At 45.1% G+C, this 23,598-nt stretch overlaps 2 protein-coding genes across 2 annotated transcripts in view; both read right to left on the reverse strand.

The window, feature by feature from the left end:
- si:ch211-117c9.5 (sodium- and chloride-dependent creatine transporter 1) overlaps nucleotides 1-11,455 on the reverse strand; it is an 18,546-nt gene extending 7,091 nt beyond the window's left edge. Inside the window, exons 1-7 of the mRNA XM_056590412.1 lie at nucleotides 10,781-11,455; nucleotides 8,650-8,976; nucleotides 5,518-5,649; nucleotides 4,424-4,790; nucleotides 4,036-4,168; nucleotides 1,357-1,491; nucleotides 1,108-1,211 (exon numbers count right to left, since the gene is read on the reverse strand). Coding sequence (XP_056446387.1) covers nucleotides 1,108-1,211; nucleotides 1,357-1,491; nucleotides 4,036-4,168; nucleotides 4,424-4,790; nucleotides 5,518-5,649; nucleotides 8,650-8,976; nucleotides 10,781-10,811 — 1,229 coding nt within the window. The 5' untranslated portion in view covers nucleotides 10,812-11,455. The remainder of the gene's footprint in view (nucleotides 1-1,107; nucleotides 1,212-1,356; nucleotides 1,492-4,035; nucleotides 4,169-4,423; nucleotides 4,791-5,517; nucleotides 5,650-8,649; nucleotides 8,977-10,780) is intronic.
- A 160-nt stretch (nucleotides 11,456-11,615) lies between these two features.
- On the reverse strand, nucleotides 11,616-23,495 carry LOC130404418 (transmembrane prolyl 4-hydroxylase-like). Its single transcript, XM_056609526.1, is given in 11 exon segments — nucleotides 11,616-13,099; nucleotides 13,651-13,774; nucleotides 14,312-14,402; nucleotides 14,736-14,906; nucleotides 14,908-14,919; nucleotides 15,029-15,191; nucleotides 15,702-15,792; nucleotides 15,985-16,184; nucleotides 21,595-21,676; nucleotides 21,817-22,223; nucleotides 23,426-23,495. Coding segments are annotated over 11 exon segments (1,626 nt in total). The 3' UTR covers nucleotides 11,616-12,884.
- Between the last annotated feature and the right edge of the window lie 103 nt (nucleotides 23,496-23,598).

Genomic DNA, 23,598 nt, shown 5'->3' on the forward strand with positions numbered 1-23,598 from the left:
CTACTTCTGTCTAAACAAACGCAATTACATTGCTCCCCTTGCCGGAATAATGATGGGGAGGGCATGGGCAGCTAATACTATTTAAATACTTCAAGCTACACTTCAATGAGCTTCTCATTAGTATGATGGAATTACAGCTTTCCAAGAACTATTCATTTGGCTTCTTAGGCCCCATTTCCAGAAGAGAAATATCTCGATTAAGTAATTATTTTGTGTTTCCATTTTATCTAGGTTAAAAAACCCATCTGTTTACATGAAGACACGACCTGCTCAAAACCATCTCAGCCTGTTTACACGGAGGGGGAGTTTACGAGAGATCCCCGCGTTATAATATGGATACACATACACACACAGGTTTCAGATTTGTACACATATCCATTGTATTTACGAACTCCAAGAATGGGCGGAGACGTAGCGAATGTGGTGTTCTGGTTTCCATTGCTTCTGCAAATCATGTTTAATATTAGAAATGCAAAGTCTAGGAGTTCTTAAAATCCTAAGAAAGGTTGACAAAGCACAGCAATGTTCCAGGAAAATGTACAGTTCCCCTCTTGCTTTCTATTGCTTGACATTGGGATTAGATGAAAATCTTCAATCTAGATCGAAGGTCATAGAGTACAACAAAGACAACGATGACCATGTACAAGACCAGTGATCCAGCTGGAACAAAATCAACTAGAACGGAAAGACAATCATGTTTTATTTAAAATAAATATGAATAATAAATTAGATTAATTGAAGTCCATATTGATCTTCCAAACCAACTCACAAAGATCAGATATTTTTGTGCCAACGGCAACACACAAATTTGGATCTTTTGAACAAATAAAGTAGGATTATTTAATCCTATTTAACCTAATACACCACACCTAGCTTCTCCCACGCAAAGATGAACTATCTGGAAGCATTATTTTCTCTTTGTTCTCATCAAATGAAGAGAAAGCTCAACTTAATGTTTCTAAACATATTTTACCCCCCGCCCCCCACGAGTGAAAATTACCATCAATAGAAAATAATCACATTGAATTAAATAACCGATAATATGTAGTCCTTAAACCTGTGAGCATCCCACTAGCGGTGTGTCGGTCTGGTTCTGGGGTCACTCACTGGTAACAGTTGTTGTGGAAGCGGTTGTAGCTGCCGAGGGCGGTCAGAGCACCCAGTCCGATGGCGTATGAGAAGAAGATCTGAGTGCCTGCGTCGATCCATACCTGAAACACAAACACAGGCGTAAGGAACGACATTTCCTCCCATGAATTGGATATCGTTTAGTTTTTTATTACTTCTCTTGAAAAAAAAAAAAAAAAAAAGCACGACATGTTGACAATAAAAAGCAAGCTAGTAGATAACCCATACTTGTGCTTCTAACAGTTTGGACCAGTCGGGCTTCAAGTAGAAGACGATACCGTCCCAGGCCCCTGGTAGAGTGATTCCATGGGCCAACAGGACCACCAAAACCACGTAGGGGAAAAGTGCTGTAAAATAGACCACCTGCAGAAAGACAGGGAGACACAGTGTACAGTCAACATACATCAACTCTATCTAATCATAGACAGAGTACACTGTATAAGGCCTTCTTTAGCTAGTTTAGCAAAACACTGCACGCCAAAACGTTGACTCATTGCATCGAGGAGATTAGTCGGGTTGGGAGATGAATTTTGTGTGGGACGGCTGCATAGCTTATGACCTCTCCAGTCTTTTAAGCCAAATGACCTTGCAGAGCCAGCTCTGTCCATGGCTAACACGCATGCCCGCATGCTTGCTATTTTTCCTTCTGAACAATGAATGTGAATTTATGATCTTGATTAAGTCCTATGCCACAGATGCTACTGTAAAAGTATTGATAGAAATGACATTACATTTTTATATTTTTCAACCCTTATGTAATGCGTGTTTCTAAGTATTTCGGGAGTTATGTGGAGTAACCAGCAGCCAGCCAATGGAAACACAGCGTTCTGCACCGTCAGCATGATAGGACCCAGGGGGGAAAAAGGGCACAACATTTTTGCCTTGATCTAAGGTGACCAGTTAAGCCCCTTTAGCACATCAACATGGGAGAAAGTTATTAATCCTCTTAGTACAGACTAGCTCAACCCTTCCTCACCTCCCACACACACACACACACACACACACACACACACACACACACACACACACACACACACACACACACACACACACACACACCACCACACCACACACACACACACACACACACACACACACACACAGTAAGCTTTAGCATTTGGCACAGCAGATACCCAAATACAATTACAGGACAATAAATTACATTATATCAAACAAAACACTGATGTGATTATATCTGCATGCATGGGTCAATCTTTCAGAATGAATGGTTAACTGGAGACTATACTCACACAATGTTATGTGTACCCTGGATGAAAAAGGATTTATAACAAGACAAGTGGCCTAGGCTACAAACCTGAATGTGAGCATAAGCCTGTTATTTCAAAATACTCAAAAAAACAAATGACACAGCTTAAAAAAAAATAATATGAGGTGTGATAGAGTACGTGCAAAAGGAAGCTTTACTGAAGGAAACCAGGAAGGCAGAAATAAACCCATAACAAACAACAAACCGACGGACCGACAGGAACTAAGGAACATAAATACGGTACATGGAATACAGCTGAACACAATTTGAACCTGTGCTAACTTATTAACAGAGGTGACAAACATTATACCAACAACACAGAGGCAAGACAGGTAATGAATGGGGTTGGGGCAGGATAGACACATAAGGTGCAGTCACACTCGGGTCTTGCCTAGTGATCCAATGTATTTCCAATGGCAGTTGGTGCTGGAAGGCGAAGTTCGGAGGAACCGAGAATGGCAACGCAAAGCGAGCTAAATGGTACGAACGAAGCAAACAGGGGCTATGGAAAAAAGTTACAAATGTCCCTTCTATATGGTTTTAAGCGTGAGGCGTCCACCAATAATGATGTGTTCGCTGTGAAACCTAATTTAAAGGTAAAACAAGTAAACAGAGTTGTTTTACCTTCATCACACAACCTTCAACCAGTGTTTCCCACACATTGACGAGACTATGGCGCCCCGCCATAGTCTAATTTCGGCCGCCATAGTCTCTGCGTGCACATGAATTATTATTATTATAATTATTATTATTATTATTATTATTATTATTATTTTTTTTTTGCTCAGACGAAGTTCGTGTCGCTCTCATTGGGATTGCATGAGAGCAGAGGTGCTGCATCCCATTAGGCATACCAGGCAATTGCCTGGGGCCCTGCAATTGCTTGGGGCCCCGGGCCACTGCAAGGGGGCCCCCTAGAGCCAAAAAAATAATACCACCCTCTCCATACCACCCCCCCCCAGTCCCCCCCCGTCAACAATCGCTCCATACCACACCCCCCCCCCCCGTCAACAATCGCTCCATACCGCCCCCCCCCCCAGAATGCATACCGGTTGCGGAAAATGTTGGCGTGATGAGTAAACACCAACAAGCAGTCTGACAAATGCATTCGTCCGTTGTCATATATTAACATCACACAGAATGTTGACAATGAAAATTAACTACGCAACTGAATACAATCCGGCAGATAATGGTGTCTTTGTTGAAATTAACGTGAAGGATTCACGCCTAACCGATACACCTCCGGAGCCACAAGAACAAAGCTGAGGACAGTGCTGAGTACACGGCGAAGCCAAACAAAAACTGGGTTTAATCAACTTAGGTGTGGGGCTAAACCGTGAACGTATCCTTTAGGGGTTTTGAAGCTGAAGGTTAAGCCAAATGGAAAAAAGTAACAACATTCCCCAAGCTTAAGTTGATGCTGCGCAGCAAATAAGACCGATGCACTCTGTGAACCTGTGCAGGAAAAGAATAGCACTTAATACCATAATACCCTATGCACAGACGCACGTACGGACAGCCACACGTACGGACAGGCACACGTACGCATACACACACACACACACACACACTTACACACACACACACACACACACACTTACACACACACACACACACACACACACACACACTGGGCTCACCTTGCCGGTGGACTTGACTCCCTTCCATATGCAGAAGTAAACAATGACCCAGGTGGCAATGAGACACAAGACCATGTGGAAGCTGATGTCCCCAGGCTCGTCCAGCCCACTGGACAGACGAAGCACCTTGCGCCTTTTGGGATGGACGGGGGGGGACAGGGTGGGATGGGGGAGGGGACACACAACGGATGTGTTGATGTTAGCGAAGCAGAAAACCATACCAAATCAAATCAAAGTATAATAATGATAAATAAGTATAAAATACGAAAATATAATAACATAATTAAAAGATGAGCCACCTAAAGCGGGGTCAACCCCTTAAGCTAACGCTCCTCGGTGGCGGGTGCCTGCGGAGCGGCAAGAGGAGGAGAGGAGAGGAGGAACGTACTCCCAGAACTCGATGACCGGCGAGCGCATGCCCTCCACGTCGCTGCAGGTGCCGTTGAAGAGGAGCTGGGCGGCGGACAGGTTGAACGGCACGGGGGCCGCAGACGGGAGGAGGAGGCCGGAGGAGGAGGAGGGGGAGGGCGTGCCGTTGAAGGCCGTCGATTGGTCGCCGGTGCCGATGCCCATGCGGCCATAGCAGGCCCGGCGGAAGTCCTGCGTGCAGTTGGGCGTGTTCCAGGGGTGGCCGCAGGTGGCCCAGGGCAGGGGGCTGCTGAAGGAGTGCAGGAGGAAGTACAGGGCCCACACCAGGATCATGATGTAGTAGGTGTTGCAGAAGAACACGATCACCATGGACGCCAGGCCCAGACCTGACCGGCAGAGGGAGAACGAGTGTATGCAGGGAGGGAGAGAGAGAGAGAGAGAGAGAGAGAGAGAGAGAGAGAGAGAGAGAGAGAGAGAGAGAGAGAGAGAGAGAGAGAGAGAGAGAGGGAAAGAGAGAACAGAGAGAGAGAGAGAGAGAGAGAACAGAGAGAGGGAAAGAGAGAACAGAGAGAGAGAGAGAGAGAGAGAGAGAGAGAGAACAGAGAGAGAGAGAGAGAGAGAGAGAGAGAACAGAGAGAGAGAGAGAGAGAGAGAGAGAGAGAGAGAGAGAGAGAGAGAGAGAGAGAGAGAGAGAGGGAAAGAGAGAGAGAGAACAGAGAGGGAAAGAGAGAGAGAGAGAGAGAGAGAGAGAGCAGAGAGAGAGGACAGAGAGAGAGGACAGAGAGAGAGAGAGAACAGAGAGAGAGAGAGAACAGAGAGAACAGAGAGAGAGAGAGAGAACGAGAGAGAGAGAGAAAAAATTATAGATAGTTTAGAGAGTATTGACAGACAGAGGGAGAGAGTTACAGGGATGAAGGTGTGTGTGTGTGTGTTGGGGGAACAGGGCGGTGAGAAAGATGTGTCAAAGTGGGAATAAGCAAGCAGTGTAGGCATGAAGGAACATTCCTGCATTAATACACCCTCTCACACGTACACATACACAAACAAAGACACACAAACAAACAAAAAACCCTCACACACACGTTGATCAGTGAATGACGCAGTGGAGCGTACCTTTGAAGAGGGGTGCTATGTTCCAGGCAGAGACACCCCCCTGCTTCATGAACTGGCCCAGAGCAATCTCCAGGAAGAACACAGGGATGCCCCCGATGAATACTGTCAGCATGTAGGGAATGAGGAACACACCTTCCAAACAGGCAGGATAAGTCAACATACACACACACACACACACACACACACACACACACACACACATGCACAAGTTCCAGTCAATTTCATGAAGCCATTTATCCCAATTACGTGCTTAAAGGGATCACATTCCATATTCAGAGGAGATTTTAAAAGTGTAATCTCTACCGGACAGGAAGACACAGGCTCCTAAAATCCCTCACAATATTCTATCACATACACGCCATTTTACAAAATATTAAAACATAATAAAGAAATATCAGAAAGCTTAAGCAGTACTTATTCAGTTCTATACAGTCTTAATAAACTAGTTAAGATAGAATTCAATGATAATCACTAAGAAGCTTTTCTGTGTATTTTTTTAAATGTTGTTACTTTTGAATATTAAGATAAATAGAGAGTAAAACAGAGTGATAGAGAGAGAGAGAGCTTGGTGAGAGGCATTACATGCTGCAGAGTGCGTGCGTCTGACTGCAGAATCAATAATATCTACTTCAATAACTATTGTTGTCTTTAGGTCTGCAGGAAGGAGAGGGGAATCGATTCTTCACTTTACATTATTTTTAACACATAGCTAGAGCTACTTTAAAGCAACTGTACATCCCGCCATGTGAAGTCCGGTTATCCTACATAACCAGCTCCAGCGCGGTCAAGCTTATTTTGATAACAAGAAAGCGATTCACTTTCAGAGTGACTCGGTTGCAGCTAAGATGGCCCCAGCTACGCCCCTTATAGAGTTCCAGCTGTAATCTCGGTCCATTTAGTTTCAATTGCGTCAGCCAATGCTGCATTTAACGCATGCTTTTCCAAGCAAGTCGACACATGCACAAGGACACCCACTTGACATGGATAGCACCAAACACAGAGGAAGGCTGGCGGGACAAGGACAAAGATAAGATGATCCAGAGAGAGAGAGAGAAAGAGAGAGGGTGAGGACAAACGCATTGTCTCTCGCTCCTTGAGTTATGACATTGTCCTTGAGTGAGGAGATGTTAGCACATTAGGCCGATGGACACAGAGATGGTGATTGCTCCGGGAATACATAACACACAGATATGCCTTACGTTATAGTCTGCCTGTTTTTTCTAATTACAGAACATGTCCGAGGGCATATCATATAAATTCTCACACTGAGGCACCAACAACCAGATCACAATGAGAACAGTAAAAGAGATGAATGGGTTCTTATAACGCTATGATTTAACCCAATAAATGATGTGTGAGTGGTGCCAACGCAGTGCGCAGTTAGGGGGGGTGGAGGGGGCAGTCATGTGACTCAAGAGAAAAGAGAGTGCGTTAAGTAGAATGGATGAGAAAATGGACCGGGTAGAAGGGTAAAATAGAGGACGTGGAAAATGGGAGCAACAATGTCGAAGACATGACAAAGCAGAATTGAAGATCAATATGGGATCCTATAAACATGGATCATTATTGCATGGAGATGTTATGCTCTCTCTGGTCTTTCTCTTTCTCTCTCTCTCTTTCAGTCTGCTGCATTCCCTCTTTCTCCGTGGGCAAAAGGCTGTAGCCTTATATGGAAACATTTGTGACAGCGTTTGTGACCGTACAGTCCCTCACTCCCACCGCTTACCAGCAGAGAGAGTACGCGGGAGAGATAAATATATAGTAAAGAGATGCATCGGCAGGCGTGCACGTACAGGAGGAGGGCATTCCGAATCGCTTTTGTTGACATACATAAAACGCAGGCTACATATGCAAGGAACCCAATCCTTAATAGGCTTTCACAAATCCTCTCTCCGTCCATAACCATGATCTTACACAATAACGCTTTTGTGAAATGAAAAATGCTGCCTCCTGGAAATCGATGTTAAATATCAAATGATAACACTCTCTCTCCCTCTCTGATACGCCGTGACCATGTTAGGGCCACGCAGGCCATATCAGCGCGTACGTGACAGCCCTGCTGTCATTACCTTGACACTACGTATCACAGGGTGTTTCCGATTGGTACGTTTTGCAGATACCCAGGGAGAGACGCCCGGGTAAAGGTACGACCCTGAGGTCACAAGACATGTACGTGCATGATGTGTGTATGTCCATTTGCCACGCCCCCGCCTCCTTCCATTATCGTCCAGAGAGCAGGAGAATGCACCTTTGTTTCGCACAGGAGTCCAGGCCAGGAGCTCAGAGTATGTGTGTGTGTGTGTGTTTGGGGGGGGGGGGGGAACTCGACCATGTGAGGCAGGCCATTGTTACACGATATCAGACGGTATCTGAGTCTTTGGTCACAAGACACACAGGAGGGTAGAATGAGGGGGAGGAGGGGCTCGGACGCTGAGTTGCTTTGCAAACAACGGCACACTCACTTTATAGTGCGTCTCTCATAAAAAAAATATAGGACAAAGCCCCACAGCGATAAGGGGAGAAGGAGTGACTCAAGGGCAAAGTTTGCTGCAGCCCAGAGCAGTTATTGCAAGGAAAAGAACAGGAAGTAGAGAAAGGAGAGAAAACTAATTGAAGTGGTGGTGGTGGGGACGGAGGTTGCGAGGCAGTTGAGAGAGATAGGGGCACAATGTAAAGGTAATAGTGTTTGTTGCGTGTTTACTGAACTTCACGCCCTGAAATAGTGTTTACATTCATGTGAGCACGGCGTTGGCTACTGCATATCTCCATAGCCCTGCACGCCCCCAGCTTCCCGATCATTACTGTCCTGCGCCTTGCCTCATTTTACACAACCGTTTATCCTCCCCTGCTTTGCATGAGAGCATATAACAGAACAGCATACATGGTCAAAAAACATTTACAAAAGAACACGTACTATCAAAACCAAGAGCTCCTGTCTAGCTCAACTGGTAGAGCGCTGTAATTACACTGCCGGTGTTAGGGGTCAGATTCCCAAAGGATCGGAAAAAAAAAAGTATACACTCAGTAATTCGTCCGACGCTCTGAATAAACTTTTCAAATGATGACATCCATTTGTTTGTGATGCTATTTCTGTGATACATTAAAGGTTCTTCTGATCCCCAGAAAGCTCACCTCCTCCGTTCTTGTAGCAGAGGTAGGGGAAACGCCACACGTTGCCCAGGCCCACGGCGAAGCCCACGCAGGACATGATGAAGTCCATCTGACGAGTCCACGTCTCTCTCTCCACCTCTGGCAGCGCCGAGCCGGCCACCGTGCCGGGTCCTGCCGCCACCACCACCGTTGTGCCATCCTGGCTCTGGGGTGGGAGCACCCCCCCACCCTCCTCTGCACCCCCAGCAGTCCCTCCACCAGGAACGGGCACGAGGGCCCGAGCCGACCCGTCTTCGGGCTCGTCTTCAGGTGGTATGCCAACCTCCAACTGGGTGAGGCCGATGTCATCTACACAGACGGGACGGGACAGGACGGGGTAGGGAGAGGGAAAGATGGAGAAAGAACGCATCGTGAAGGAGAATGGATGAAACATATATGCAAACATTGCACCAAATAATGTGTTTTCAAAAAAACAAAAAACAAACTCATTATTATCACACTCATACATGTCTGTTTTCTTCTACTGGATATCTGAAAAACAAAGGTTCAGCAATCAGGGGACCAGCATGTTTGTGACGTGCACAAGAATTGAAAAAGAAATAAAGGCATATCCACAAGTTATTCAACTAACTAGTATCAGTGATTAGCGCTACTTTGAGACCTCTATTGCAGTGATGATAGCAATTGACATCGAGATAGAGATCTAGACAGTGAAAGTGAGAGAGAGGAGCACCAGGTGACTTAGTGTGCGTGTGGTTGTGTGGGTGTGTATGTGTTTGTGTTTTTCTGTGTGTGCGTGTGTGTGCATGTGTGTTTGTGTTAGTGTGTGTCTTGGGTTCACTGCAAGGACAGCATAGGTAGCAGCTTCAGGATACTGTTTGGATCAAAACTGCACATGAAACTATATCTGATCTATTGTTGTGAGTGGATTTCCATACCCACTTTGACATGTGAGCAGAATTCCATTTCAGTCATTTTCCAATCATATATGTGGCAACACTGTAGTCGGTGAGTCAGAGATGCTCCCACATCTTAGCTCTGTCTCTCTCTGTCCCTTTCTCTCTCGCTCTCTCAGTCTCTCTCTCTCTCTCTCTCCCTCTCTGTCTGTCCCTCCCTCTCTTGCCCGGACAAAGTGATTTGTGTGCTGCGGTAGAATACAGCAAGCGACATTCGAAAGGTGTCCAGGCTAGCTCTTTCGTCACGTACACAAGCAGCCATGCTCCGAATCATGCACAAAATCATTCATTTCATTAATGAATATTGGTAATGTTGAAGTCAAACACAGACACACACACACACACACACACACACACACACACACACACACACACACACACACACACACACACACACACACACACACACACAAACACATCACGCATGAACACAGAATGTGTAACTTTATCATTCATAACAATGTCGGCCACTGTGACTGATGAAAGCAAAGCAGTTTCATCCGGATTGAAGCAGTCTAGGAGGGCTGGAGGGTATGTAAGTAGATGGTGTGTTTGGCTTGAGATGGCATTGGAGACACTTTACAAGGAGTGGTGAGGGCTCTAGATCAATTTAGGAGCAGGTGGACAGCCAAAACATTCAGTCAGGTTCAATCATTGAAATGTAAATACAGGATGTCTGTTAATTTGGTTAGTTCAAGTGGTTACTATATTCAAGTTTGCCTTGTCATGGTCTACATGTCAAACAGTAATAACTTTGTTGAATTAAAAACAAAAAAGTATTCAATGAAGCCTACTTATAAACTAATATGTGATCAATCATTAAAATGAATTGGTTTACACTTCCTATAACATGAAAATTGCCTCAAATGGTTTCAGCATGGTTCATCATGTTTCATGTTTCTCCAATGCCTTTAGTGGTGCCATCAAGAAATTGCATATTGAGAGGCAGACATTCGTAATATATCTATACACTATACAACAAAAAATGCAGAGTGCAGCAGGTGTAAGGCCGGTGTTCGGCAGTAAGTTTGAGTCAGGATGAGAGTGCTTCGCCATGGATAACAACAGTAGCCTATTGGAAACCAGTGAAGAGGAATACGTGCTAAGGGGGGAGGGGGGGGGGTATATACACATAGCCCACTCACTGTGACAAAAATAAAACATTAGCATTTTATTATATTTACGATCTCACTTACCTTTGGTGTTATCTTCCACTTCTGGGGACATAATGTTTGAAAAGCAGCACAGATTTTGTGTGTTGACCGATAGTCAGGTCTGTATGAGCTAGTCCTATGCTGAAGCCAGGCGCCGGTGTTAGATCAAATTAACGTGGCCAGCTAATGCCCCCAAATAGCTGCAGTTCTCCAGATCTTTACTCTCTTTATTTGGTCGATTTGGGACTTCGTCTGCTGGTACAAAATCGTAGTTGTTGTATTAACAGGTTTAATTAAAATACTCGACAAGAGATGGAATTTTACAAATCGCCGCAGTGGGACGTTGTGAGGATTCAGAAGCAGTCGACGAAGCACTTGAAGGTAAGCCTGAAGAATCTCATGGATGACAGTTAGATGAATAAGATAACACGCCTAAAGGGGATCGCTCTTTTGTCTGTTCTTTTCCAGAAGCCTGAAGACCTACGATGATGCCAATATATTGTCCTTCGCCGGGTTCTTCTGAGTCAGACGGAGAATGTGATCGCGGTTTTGGCTCCGGGCACTGAAACGGTTGGTACTGAGGGACGCCCCCCTCCCCTTGGTGAAATAGCGGAGACGTGATTGGCTGTCTGGTGGCGTCTGAGCCGCATCAGCAACAAAAGCATCAGGAGCGGAGCACGTAGCCCACAGAACACAGCCTCTGCAACCGAGAGCCATCACGACACAGAACATGAGCTCGCACTGGAACTCCGGTCTTAAAAGGCATATGAAACCGAAGCAAATGTTCCTTCAATAACTTACGGGGCTAAGTTGCATCAAGCCCTCATTGGTTGAAGTGAGAATCTTAAAACATTTTTATTTGGATATAATTACGGAGATTAATATATTTCATAACTGATGTTCATTTATTCGTTTTTTAGATTATATATTGTAGCCTACCAGCATCAAGGATGCGTGTGTTTACCCTCAACGGATCAAGACAGAAAACCACGAAAGCACTGGCACATCTCCCGAATGAGCGATGTCCACAAATCGACCAGCTCAAAGGATAGTGATGTATTGTCCTCTTGGAAATGCAAACATTTCTGAGATTAGGGAGCCATGGGGTCTTGCACATTACATTAAGCGACATCTTGTGGAAAACTATATGTATTGACCCCCAATGACAGGTGGACCCAATTTACTAATACATTTCACGAACGGGCAAATAACGAACCAATAAAATATTTTTTAATGCATATATTATATAGATGAATTTAAAACAAATGCTGTGTATGAAATAAATAACAGTTCAATGCAACATACAATTTAGTGCAACAGAATCAGAATGTCATACATATAGCATGTACTCTGTAATCATAAATATTCAAACAGTTGTAATAAATAACAGTAAAATAAATATAAAGATAAATAACCGATAACCAAATAAATACAATTTTTAATGCGAAAAATCACAATTATGCATAATACCGAATTGCTGACTCCAGACTAAATGTTAGGATGTAAATTAAATTAATTAAATGTAGTCTTGGCCAAGACGTTTTGCCTTAGTATAGTATAGAAAAGTTCATTGATAAAACAGTATAAGTAATATTTTAAACTGGACTACTCAGATACAACATCTCAAACAGTTCCCATTGGAAGAAATTCATACATAAATTGTGATACGATATGGCTCATGTAGGCTTTTATTCTGCCTGATAAAAATCATAACACTTTGGAAAGGTATTGCAATGGAATTAAAATTCAAGTAAAGCTAAATACCTATTCCCTATTGTCTCTGCATCCTAATTACCTGGAAAACCGTGGCAAAGATGGTCGGGTAATTACATATTTTGACTCACCGACTATAAACAAATAATAAAAAAAACACACAAACTCACAAACTCTCTCTACAGAGTGATCACAGAAACATTATTATTCAGAACCGTTGTGCTGCAGGATGAGGTTGCTGGGGGTTCTATTCATTTTTAAGTGGAAAGATCATAAAGCCGAATAAGATCTCGGTTCAATTTCAGCGACTGACTTTGCCCGCCTGGTTATAGGTCCTGGTGGACTCTCAGAGACCCCCCTGGCTATAGGTCCTGGTGGACTCTCAGAGACAGCCTGGCTATAGGTTCTGGTGGACCCTCAGAGACCCCCCTGGCTATAGGTCCTGGTGGAGCTCACTGTGGGAGAGAGGATGGTAGCTCTCCTCTCGGCCAGACTTGGCTGTCTGTTCGTTGGACACGAGCCGCTGATAGCGGGCCTGCCGCTGGTGATCCGGGTCCACGTTCACCCAACTGTTGGCCACCCACTTCTCCCCGAGCATGACCGGGCAACCCCCGTGGAGGGAGTACTCGTCGACCTCACCCATCCATCCTGAACACAGGAACATAAGACGGGACAACCAATCAGCTTTTAGTGTTATGGATGAATGAATTGACCAACAACACCAGTACATGAGACCCAACCTAAACCACAGAGGTTTTGGGTCTCAGTCCACACAGAGGAATATACCAGGTTAGCTAGTTCCCAAACACAATTATCTGAACATGTATGCATGCGTATGAAAGGTATACATAAATACATGGGAGAAGGATTTCAAGATTTAAACAAGATGACAAAGATAATTAAGGGAGCATACTGAAGTATCATTCCGATCCCCGTCTCTCCTCTGCATATTATGATCATTCTCTGCTGCGGGGTTATGTCCAAGATAAGCATCTGCCAAATGACTAAAGGCAAGTGCACTGTTCAGAGGCTCTTTCATGAACACAGAACACTCCTGCCAACTGCTAATGGTATTCCCCAGTTTTGGCAAATCCACAATTATTCCCAAATAAGTGCTCTCCCCTGCGGTGTGTGTGTGTACGTGTACGTACTGGTACACGAATATGTGTGGGTGTGTTTGTATCCGTCGGTGACCTCACCTCGTCCGTCGGAGAGGTGGTTGTACCACAGCAGAGCCGTCCCAGCGGTGGGCTTCACGCGGAGGTTCCCCCGTTCACACGTGGCCCTGGTGTCTGTGAGGTCCGTCCCGTCCTGGACCAGTGCCTATGGAGGAAAACAATTAATGAATTCTGCCCCACGAGTAAACATAACAGCCGTCAAGGCTCTTGTTCTTCTGTTATGGAACACAACATTCGCTTTGATTGGTTACGGAGATAACGCTGGTCAAGGTTGCTGAATTGTCTGGTTGTTTATCATCAGCCTGAGGGTGGGTGTGTGCGTGCGTGTGCGTGTGTGTGTGTGTAGCCTCGTGAAGGGCACATCGCATATGTGCACCTTTCAAACAAAACAACCTTACACAACAGAAGAATTAAGGACCATGATTTAACCTGCCAACATGTTGTGGATCATTTCTGCAGACAGTGAAAAAAAAAAATAGACAAGCTGAGGGTGGGGTTCTCAAATCACGTTAATTTGTCGACATCATCTTGTAATGATAGTAGATCCCCAAACTGGGTCCCTGGAGAGACATTGTCACGTTTCAGATCCAAAAGAAAGGTTGGTGAAATAGCTCAGGTGCCTCCGGGGAGCTACTCGACGCAGAACATCAGCTCACTCTTCAGCCTCAGCAGTGTTACCCACCTCCTGCTCGTAGGTGCGATTATCCGCCACTGGAAAGGTGGTCTCCCCTCCTTCCACCACAGAGTTCAGGTACACCATGACGGTGAGGTACCTGCAGAGGAATTCAAAGTGAACAGCTTCCCAACATAGGCTCCTATCTGGCCAACACTTTGCATCAGGATTTGCATTAAGTAAATCCAGTTGTTTACAATAATGGCTCAGTTGGCTTTATTTGTCTCATTAATTTGGTCAATGGGCTCATATAAAGTAGGCCAAGCATTGAACAACATACCTTATCCTTGGCCTTTAGACCATGCCGCTATGCGGACATAGCTATATCTATTTATATGGCTTTATCTATTCTATATCTATGCAAAGAGCACAAATGACAAGATGACAAATGTATCATCTAGTCAGTTTTTAATTTATTAATAATAAAACACACCTGCATTTGATCTCTGTGAGAGTGGATGTGTTCCCAGCAAGCCGCGTGTGTGCACAGGTGGTCTCCGAGTGGGCCGGGCTGCTGTCGTGGTGGGCGTTGCTAAAGCCCCCTTGCTCGTAGCGAATCACCTGCAGCGGCTCGCTAAATTCTACCAATGGCGAGGGCAAACGCCAGGCGGGTGACCCTGTGCAAACATCAAAACATAGAAAATGAGTAGAGAAGCACTGCATATAAAGAGATGCTTGGGCTATGACAGGCTGTTTGTAGAGAGCTATGTCTTGATTTTGACGTACCTGTTCCTTAGTGAGTGCAGGACGTGGTGGGACCCGGGGCCTTGGTACATCCGGGTGTGTTTGCTTCTACGTTGGAAGTGACCCTGGAGGGTGGAGCTACGCTGCTTGGCAGGGTGCTTGAAAATGTCGAACACGAGCCTGAAGTCCTCCAGTGTGAGAGCGCCTGTCGGGACAACCAGGAAAATGGATTTTGAACTAGCACAGAAGAACCTAAATTAACTTTTGATTGGATTGATGGATGTTAATCCGTACTCCTATTATTAGCCTAGAAGGAGTAAAATATTCCAAGACTAACCATTACGGCAAATACCAAATAGTAGTAGAAGTAGCTTAAATGATTGAGTTTTGTGCTTTACAGTAGAAGTGACGGACAGCCTTTTTGACAGAAAAAAATCTAAAACTGAACTGTACACTATTACGACTGGTCCCAGCTAAAACAATGGCCTTGGGGGGGCAGAAAGGATCTAGAAAAAGGAATGTTTATGAATGGGAAAGGAGGAGTTGGATGGGGTGGGGGTTTGTCTGGTGGATTTTTAATCAGAGATGATGAGGTGCATCCGGAGCAGGAAGAGGACAGCCACTGGCATTAGACTAAACAAACAAACAGCAATTCACTACACACAAGACCCCACCAGCCTCCCACACACAGACAGAGACAGACACACAGACGCACCTGCCTGCTGGGCCTCCAGACCGGTGAGGATTTGCCGCAGGTTGTCTGGGCTCAGCCAAGTCCCGTCTTGAGAGCGGGAGTGACTTACAATCTGGAGAACACACATATCAGAGTTACATAAATAGAATCCTAAATAGAATCCCGAGATTCGATTCGATATTACATTTCCCACAGAGCATGCAATTTTTCACATCTTTTTAATTTACTAATATACTTGTGACACACTAGTGTAGCAATTTAAGGCCGACTTGCTATAATTCTGTGCGCGCGTGCGTGCGCTTACTTCCTGCTTCTGCAGCAGCCCGTCCTGGTCCAGGTCCAGCAGGCTGAAGACCTCGTCGGTGGTGAGAACCAGGAGGGGCTGGCCTGGCTCCTGCTGCTCCCCGCCGCTGGAGGCGGTTGTCTGGCTCTCCGTCAGGCCCTTGAGCTGAGCCAACTGCACCACCACGCGGCACTCCTCCTCAGACAGGAAGCCAGGGATCTCTGACACAGGAGAGAAACAGGGAAACACAACCTGCAGAGTGAGGATGAGGGCATTCTTCTGCTGCTTAACTATTTAGCAGATGCTTTTAGTCAAAGAAAGCACGCGTGAAACCCAGTACCCTTTGGTTCAAAGCCCCCTAAGCGGCTTCACTATCCTTTACACTTTTTAAAATGTAATTAATATAGCTAATTTGTGTGATCATAATTTTTATCTAGTAGCAACACTGAGGCGTTTGGCTGCTTTGTCTGTCTGTCTGTCTGTCTGTCTGCTGGACTGAGTTAGATTGCTGTGAGTTTTGACTTAGGTACCTCATGACAAAGACATAGCACTGATAAAAGGCTCCTGTTAGAATGACAACAGAGAGCTATCAGTCAACCCGAGATTAGAAAAGAAACCTTGAGAAATCCAATACATCAAAAGGCACGGATATCAAGATAAGATTTGTCACTGACAAAGATTATCCGTCGCTTCACATTCACACAATGAAGATGAGAACAGGCTCCCATAGCAGGTAATATCATCTCCGGTTGCAACCGAAACCAAACTAGGCAAGAAACAGAAATGGATGGGCGAAATCAATATAATAAAATAAATAAATGAATAAATAGATAATGGCCCTTTTTTTCTCTGCCATTTACAAATCAAGCACATCATATGAGATTCCAAAGGAATCTACGTAATTATTTTCATGAGCGATGCATATACACTGAACGATCACTCAGTGGCTGAGATGATCAACCACTAAATCATACATAATTAGTTTGATCTGGTAAACAACTAAATCGATGAATTAACAGTTTTTCACATGCTCAAATGCTTTTGACTAGTGTATTACTAATTAAGTGATTAGGTTTTGAAAGATAGTAGAATAAACCAAAATCGTAACCCAACAGTGTATACCTGCTCCAATTGTTAATGTAAAAGGATTTATTTTCAGTTTTTTTTTATCTCCAGAGTTGATAAATTAACATTTATATTTAACTGTGTGAACACAAACCCAAGCACTGATGTCCTTCCACACAGCAATTGCTTAGATTTGAGTTTACATTCAGGCTAAACAACGCAGCTCAGCACTATGGGCGTATTATAGGACTACCGTAACTAGACTAATAAAACAATATTTTTCTTACATGAGAATCACTGCGGCAGTTTCCAACGCAACAATGTTCTCCCATGACAAATCATTTCACAATTAATCACGAAACAATGACCATAAAAACATTACTACTAACTTACTAACCACCTACTAACATAATAACGTGCATTCCAATGCGCCCATGCTTCCAAACCATTGCAATGCTCAAACCCTGTAGACTCAGGGATCTTCACGGCACCATGTACTGTTTGAGCCAATGTTAATTCAGCAGAAACCTTAAGTGATTGTAGATATGTTGATAGAACATAATAAGTACTCTGCTTGTCCCCCGGGAGACATTAGTGTTGTTGGAGGCCTCTTGACACCTTTAATAAGCCAGGGTACCCATGCTCAGGCAGCATTAATTTTACCCAAGAGACATGAGTTGTGGTCGCTTATGAGTTTTCCAGTGTTCGGTATACAAATAGTCGTTAGCACATAAAGCTCTGAAAACAAGTCAAGGGAGCCTCAAAGTCTCCCACTCTACCCAACTGTCACCGCAGTTGCTCACCCAACACCTGGAGGAGAATCAGACCTCCTAGATCACATGTCTTTGTTCTATAAAGTTTAATCAGACTTACTCAAAACCACATCTAAATATCAAGACCAAGTTCTTTCCATTCCTTTTTTTATTTTCCTAACCCTAACCTTAACCCAAAACCATCTCTCCCCATCTTCTTCTCACAGATAGGAGGCAACCAGCATGTTGGTGTTCTGTATAACGTTAACATTCGTCCGTGGTGAACGGATCACAAGGACAGCTCCAAGAACGTCAGTTCACACCTGGCATTAGAATGTGTCTCGAGTTTCCATTGTGATCTGATCTCCCTTCCCGCTCTATATGCAAACAAAAACATAGAGTTTCAGTTTTTCGCAAAGACCAAATGCGTGGTGGACTTCAACCGGCTAGAGGCCGCAATGCACTTCACGTGCCTGATCTGCCGGAAATGAAAGGAAGAAATAATCAAAACACATACTTGGCTAAACAAATCGCCCAAGAAGTTGAACCCACTCATAGAATATCTCTATAGGCTTTTCCTAATGTTCAGAAACTGTGGACGAAGCCAGCTTACGCCATTTGTAGTGTATGTTACAATTGAGTCACACTTTATTAATTCCCATTGTCAGGCAGACCTCATTACTCTAGAAAGTTGGTTTGAATGAATGGGACTCACTGAAACCGCCAACATGCCACCATCCCTCCCGCTCCCTCCCTCTTCTCTCTTCTCTTTCTCCCCCTGGAATGGAATTGACCTGCTTGTTTGTTCAGGAAATAAGTCACGGTTCACAGCAGGACAACACAAAAGACTTCTGTGTGCTGCACGCAACAAACACCTGCACAATGGCACGGATGACCCTGCTACTTCATCGAACCCTGCCCCGTTCTCCAGTTCTAATTAATATAGTGCCACTGTAAACACAATAAGCAGATCTGCCATGACTGTTTACCAATCTTAGCTGTATTATGTAAATAGATGTAAGTTCATCTTTGAGAATTAGTGATTGAACACAAAACTAGGAGAAGCTCGTTAGAGAGAAACTGGGCTGGCGATAGCGATACTGTAGCCTGTGGCTAGCGGGGGAGGGGAACCAGGACAGAGTTTGGGGGATGTTGTTGGGGACTCGAGTCATATCCCAGTGGCTTCCTCAGCTCAAAGGGCAGGAATATGGTTGCAGAAAGTTATGGGTGCAATAATAATGATCGCAACACCATCATCTTTATGCAATATCCTATTTATACTAGTCTCTCAACAGTCACACTCTTATATATAATATATTAAGGGGATACCCGGGCTCAAGCACTCCCTTTGTATCCAACTGTCCCCTTATTGTTACCCACGCCCCCCATTACCCTTTTCTATGCAAATGTCATCAACGCCCACTATATAAATACACCTAATCTGCCAGTCCCTCCCGCATTGTCACAGAGAATATAGGCAGCGTTTCGGAGACTTCAGGATCTTTTACCCCTTCAACTTGTGCTGTCGGGATGACTACTGTGCATCTTCCTCACTTCAGATCCAGGAAAACCACACTTTTGACCCGACACCTCCTTCTCCTTCTCCTGCTGCTCATTGGGTCCGGAGGGGCTCTGGGTGGCGCTGGAGGCAGGAGAAGAGCCGAGGGGAGGACGAGGACCGGCTCCAGGGGTGGGAGCAGGTCTAGCGGACACCGACGGGCCCACACCGGTGCCGGCAAAGAAACAGGACTCGAGGACGTGGACGCTTTTAGGTCGGCAGCCGGAGAAGGAGTTGGAGGAGGGGAGGCCAGAGCCTGGGCTGAAACCGACACTGCGGCCGATACCGTGGGTGGATCTGTGACCGCAGTCGGTGGAGGACTGTGGGAGCCCCCCAGCTCCTCTCGCTGCGTCCCCATCCCCCCCAGCATGGCCCTGTGCCGGGGCATCGGCTATGACACCATGCGGACGCCCAACCTGCTGGCCCACGAGTCCCCCGGTGAGGCCGTGCAGCAGAGCGCCAGCTGGTTGCCCCTGCTTGCGCGGGAGTGCCACTCCGACGCCCGCTTCTTCCTCTGCTCTCTCTTCGCACCCATTTGCCTCGACAGGTGACAGGTTTTTGTTTTGATCTCTTCTTTTTTTATTCTGAGTTTGGTCATTGTTGTCATTACCGTCGTACTGAAGATATGCCACCCCTATCAATAGAAAAGTGTTTTCTATGGTAATTAGATCGTTTATGAAAAAATGATGTGTCAGGCTCACCAAAATAAATGGTCTATGTTAAATGGAAAAACAAAAAGCCCACACTCTTGTTAAAATGTAGCAAATGAAAAAAGACAACATATTGCTCTTCACAGAATATGTGCCAAGCGCCCCTGCTGTGTGCAGGGGCGCTTGGCACATATTCTTTGGTTTTTAAATGTTTTTTATATAACTGTTGATTTTTAAAACTGAAATGATTCATTGCTGAACACATTCCCTTGAATTTTGTCAGGTTTGTATTCCCCTGCCGAAGTTTGTGCGAGTCTGTGCGGGACAGCTGCGCACCGATCATGGCCTGCTACGGTTACCCCTGGCCGAGTATTCTGCGCTGTGACCAATTTCCTGCAGACCACCTCATGTGCATCTCATCCATCACAAACACCAGTGTTGAAGCTGGGGGACGCAGAGGTGTGTGTGACACACACACACACACACACACACACACACACACACACACACACACACACACACACACACACACACACACACACACACACACACACACACACACACACACACACACCTTGATTATCTCATATAGCTGTGATTTTATCTACTTTCAGTCCCTCAGGCAAGCTGTCGGGATTGTGAGCTGGAAGTGGCTTCTTCTGCTAAGGATACTTGGACACATTTTGCAGGAATGACTTTGGTGAGCCGCGCTATATGTACCGTGTTCTTGTGACAGTAGCCTGGACTTTAAAGCAAATGACTAGATCTGTTTATCCTTATGCTATGGTCTCTTAATCCCCCCACCCCCTTCTAGTGGTTAAACTGCGTTTGATACGGCTCAAGTTCAGCGCCACAAGTTTGGCCCAGTTCTCCCTGGGCTCAAAGCTGGAGGTTCTGAAGCACGGACCCCTGATGGGCGGACAGATCCGCTCCCGCATCCAACAGTGGCTGGAGAGAGACGCCACATGCGTCGGGAACATGTCGCGGCACCAGTCTGGCGGGGGCACCTTCCTGGTGACGGGGACGGTGCACGGGGAACGCTTGGTGGTCACCAAGGCGTTCGCCTGGCTGAAACGCCACAAGAACCTAGTGGCCGCCGTGCGCAAATGGAAACGTCACCAGTGCAAGAGCTAAGTGTGTGTTTAAGCTACAGAAGATAGGGTGAGGAACAGCGGACACCCCCAAGACCTGTAAATAGGTACGGTCAAAGATATCTTGTGGTCAGCTCCAACCACATCACCACGACGTCACCTCTTTTTTCTGATCTTATTAAGCGACGTCAAAATGTACAAGATGAAGTCAGTCTGAGACAGGGGGTCTTAGATATTACAAATATTGGGTGGGAGCTCATTCAGTGAATGAGAAAATTCCAAAGGTTTGCTGAAAATGTATGCATGGGTATATACATATATAAAACATGTTAATATATATTATAGGCCATTGACGTATTTTGTAATGTTAACCTAAATTGTTCATTCATTCAAACGATGTTCTATGATCTACGTATGATTTATTTGATATTCGACGGTGAGTATATGTTGTATGTTATGTTGTGGGTAAGATGTGGAGACATTCTAGAATAAACCAGTATTTACAATGTCCTTACCAAAGAGCAGAGGCTTCAGGCTGAGAGTTTTCATCTCATGAGTTTTCTCAGGCATAAGAGACACACGTTGAACATGGCCAACCTAAACATGCAGAAAGAAAAACGTCATTGACAACAAAGTCATCAGCATCCTTTTTTAGACTAATGATAACATTGATGTTAGTGGGCAATAATTTATAGAAACTCCAAACACACAACCGCTAAGATGTTCAAACCACTCACTCGTATTCCTTCAATGCGGGGGAGACTGTAACTTTGGCGGTATTTGTTCATTTCGAGGACTTGGTCCGGGGGGGCAGCATGGGGCAAGGGGCTTCCATCCTCGGCAACGGTCTCCGTGGAAGACCCGTCTACACTAGCAAGATCACCCGGGCCGTTGTTGTAGTGGACGTAGAGGAGAAGCGCAATGACATTTAAAATGTAGACATGGAAGAAGACCATGACCACGACGAAATAGGCCCGAGAGCACACATTGCTCTTCTGGATATGGAGTCGTTCCCGGGCAGGCAGGGTGGGACGGTACGGGGGCACGTAGGGCGAAGAGGCATCGCCGCTACCACCGAAGTCTCCTCCTTCCTCCTCCTCCTCCTCCTCCTCTTGTGCTACAACATCTTCCGAGTTCTCCCATCCTGACAATGTTCCACTGTTATGCACTGACTGGTTTAATAATAATAATAAATGCACCGACTGTAATGCACTAACGTTCGCTACTTTGGATTAGGGTCATTGTTGTATCATGTGGTTTTCTGAAAGCTACAATGTTGGATGTGTATGGTCTAACGTGAGGAAGGTCTATCTTAGCTAGCCAATAACAACTGTCGTGATCAAATAGCCTCACTACGCACTAACACCGCTAACCGCACTGGACAGATATGATCCCCCTTTGTGTTCCTCGGACCATCACCGATGCTCGGAATAATAATCCAGGGACAGGTCGATAGGTTTCGCAGGCGAATTAGCGACTCGCTCATCCTCAGTGTTGCCTCGCCTTTCCAGATTTCCGCTGCCCATGACAACCCGCACAACAACACGAAGGCGCCTGCGCCAACGAGAGCTTTTAAAGAGTGGCCTTCCAATACGCATCCCCTAGCGCCCCCTAGCGCCTTGTGGTTTTATTTCATTATTGATTAAGAGGAATGCAGGCGGTCTTCTGTATTTATATGTTTTTGTTCAATTGTACTCATTGCACTTAATTCACAAATAATTGTACGTTGCATGAAAAAGAGGGAAAGGGAACAGAGAGGCCTTTCAATTCGTACAATCGCTCAATCCCCCCCAACGGTGTGGCATTTTATAGCATAATACACAAAAGTATGGAAAGCTGTTTATCGTATTGATTGCACATCATGTTCAAAGAAAGATACATGACATGACCAAAGGGGGAAGGAGTACATCAAATGTGATTCGCAATCACATGTTATGTAGGCTACTCCTGGTGGTATACGTGGGTGATTTGAATATTTCTTGTCTCCCCTCTTTTTTGAAAAGATGTGCATGAGTAACCCAAAAATTCCCTCAAGGGGTTCTCGACTGCTTCTCCTAAATGTAAACATAAAGGCATAAAGACAATGAAAAAATATAACACTTTACATACAAAATAAAAAGAGGAATAAAACATGATGTATTCAAAATAAGTAAATATCTCAAGAGATAAAATAAATAACGCGATAGATACAAAATAAATGAGAAATAAAAAGAAAAAAAAAGATTTGATTGTCCCAGGTTTACTAAAATCATATATGCAAACAATATTTCCATATGTTCCGTTTGCTATTCATGTTTGCAGTGCTGTGTTAATGAAACCACGATAGGGATTGATACAACAACCGACTGAACGAAGTCCACGCGGTGGCGGTAAAGACCACGCGGCGGACTCCCCTGGCGCAGATCTGCTTTGTCATTGAAACAGTCCGGGCATAGAAGGGACGTCAGCTTGTGCATGTACTGTCACATTCCGCAAACCAATTAAACAGTATGCCTACCTTTCCTAATTCTTCTGATTAG

This window comes from Gadus chalcogrammus, chromosome 1, assembly GCF_026213295.1.
Source record: "Gadus chalcogrammus isolate NIFS_2021 chromosome 1, NIFS_Gcha_1.0, whole genome shotgun sequence".
Taxonomy (NCBI): Eukaryota; Metazoa; Chordata; class Actinopteri; order Gadiformes; family Gadidae; genus Gadus; species Gadus chalcogrammus.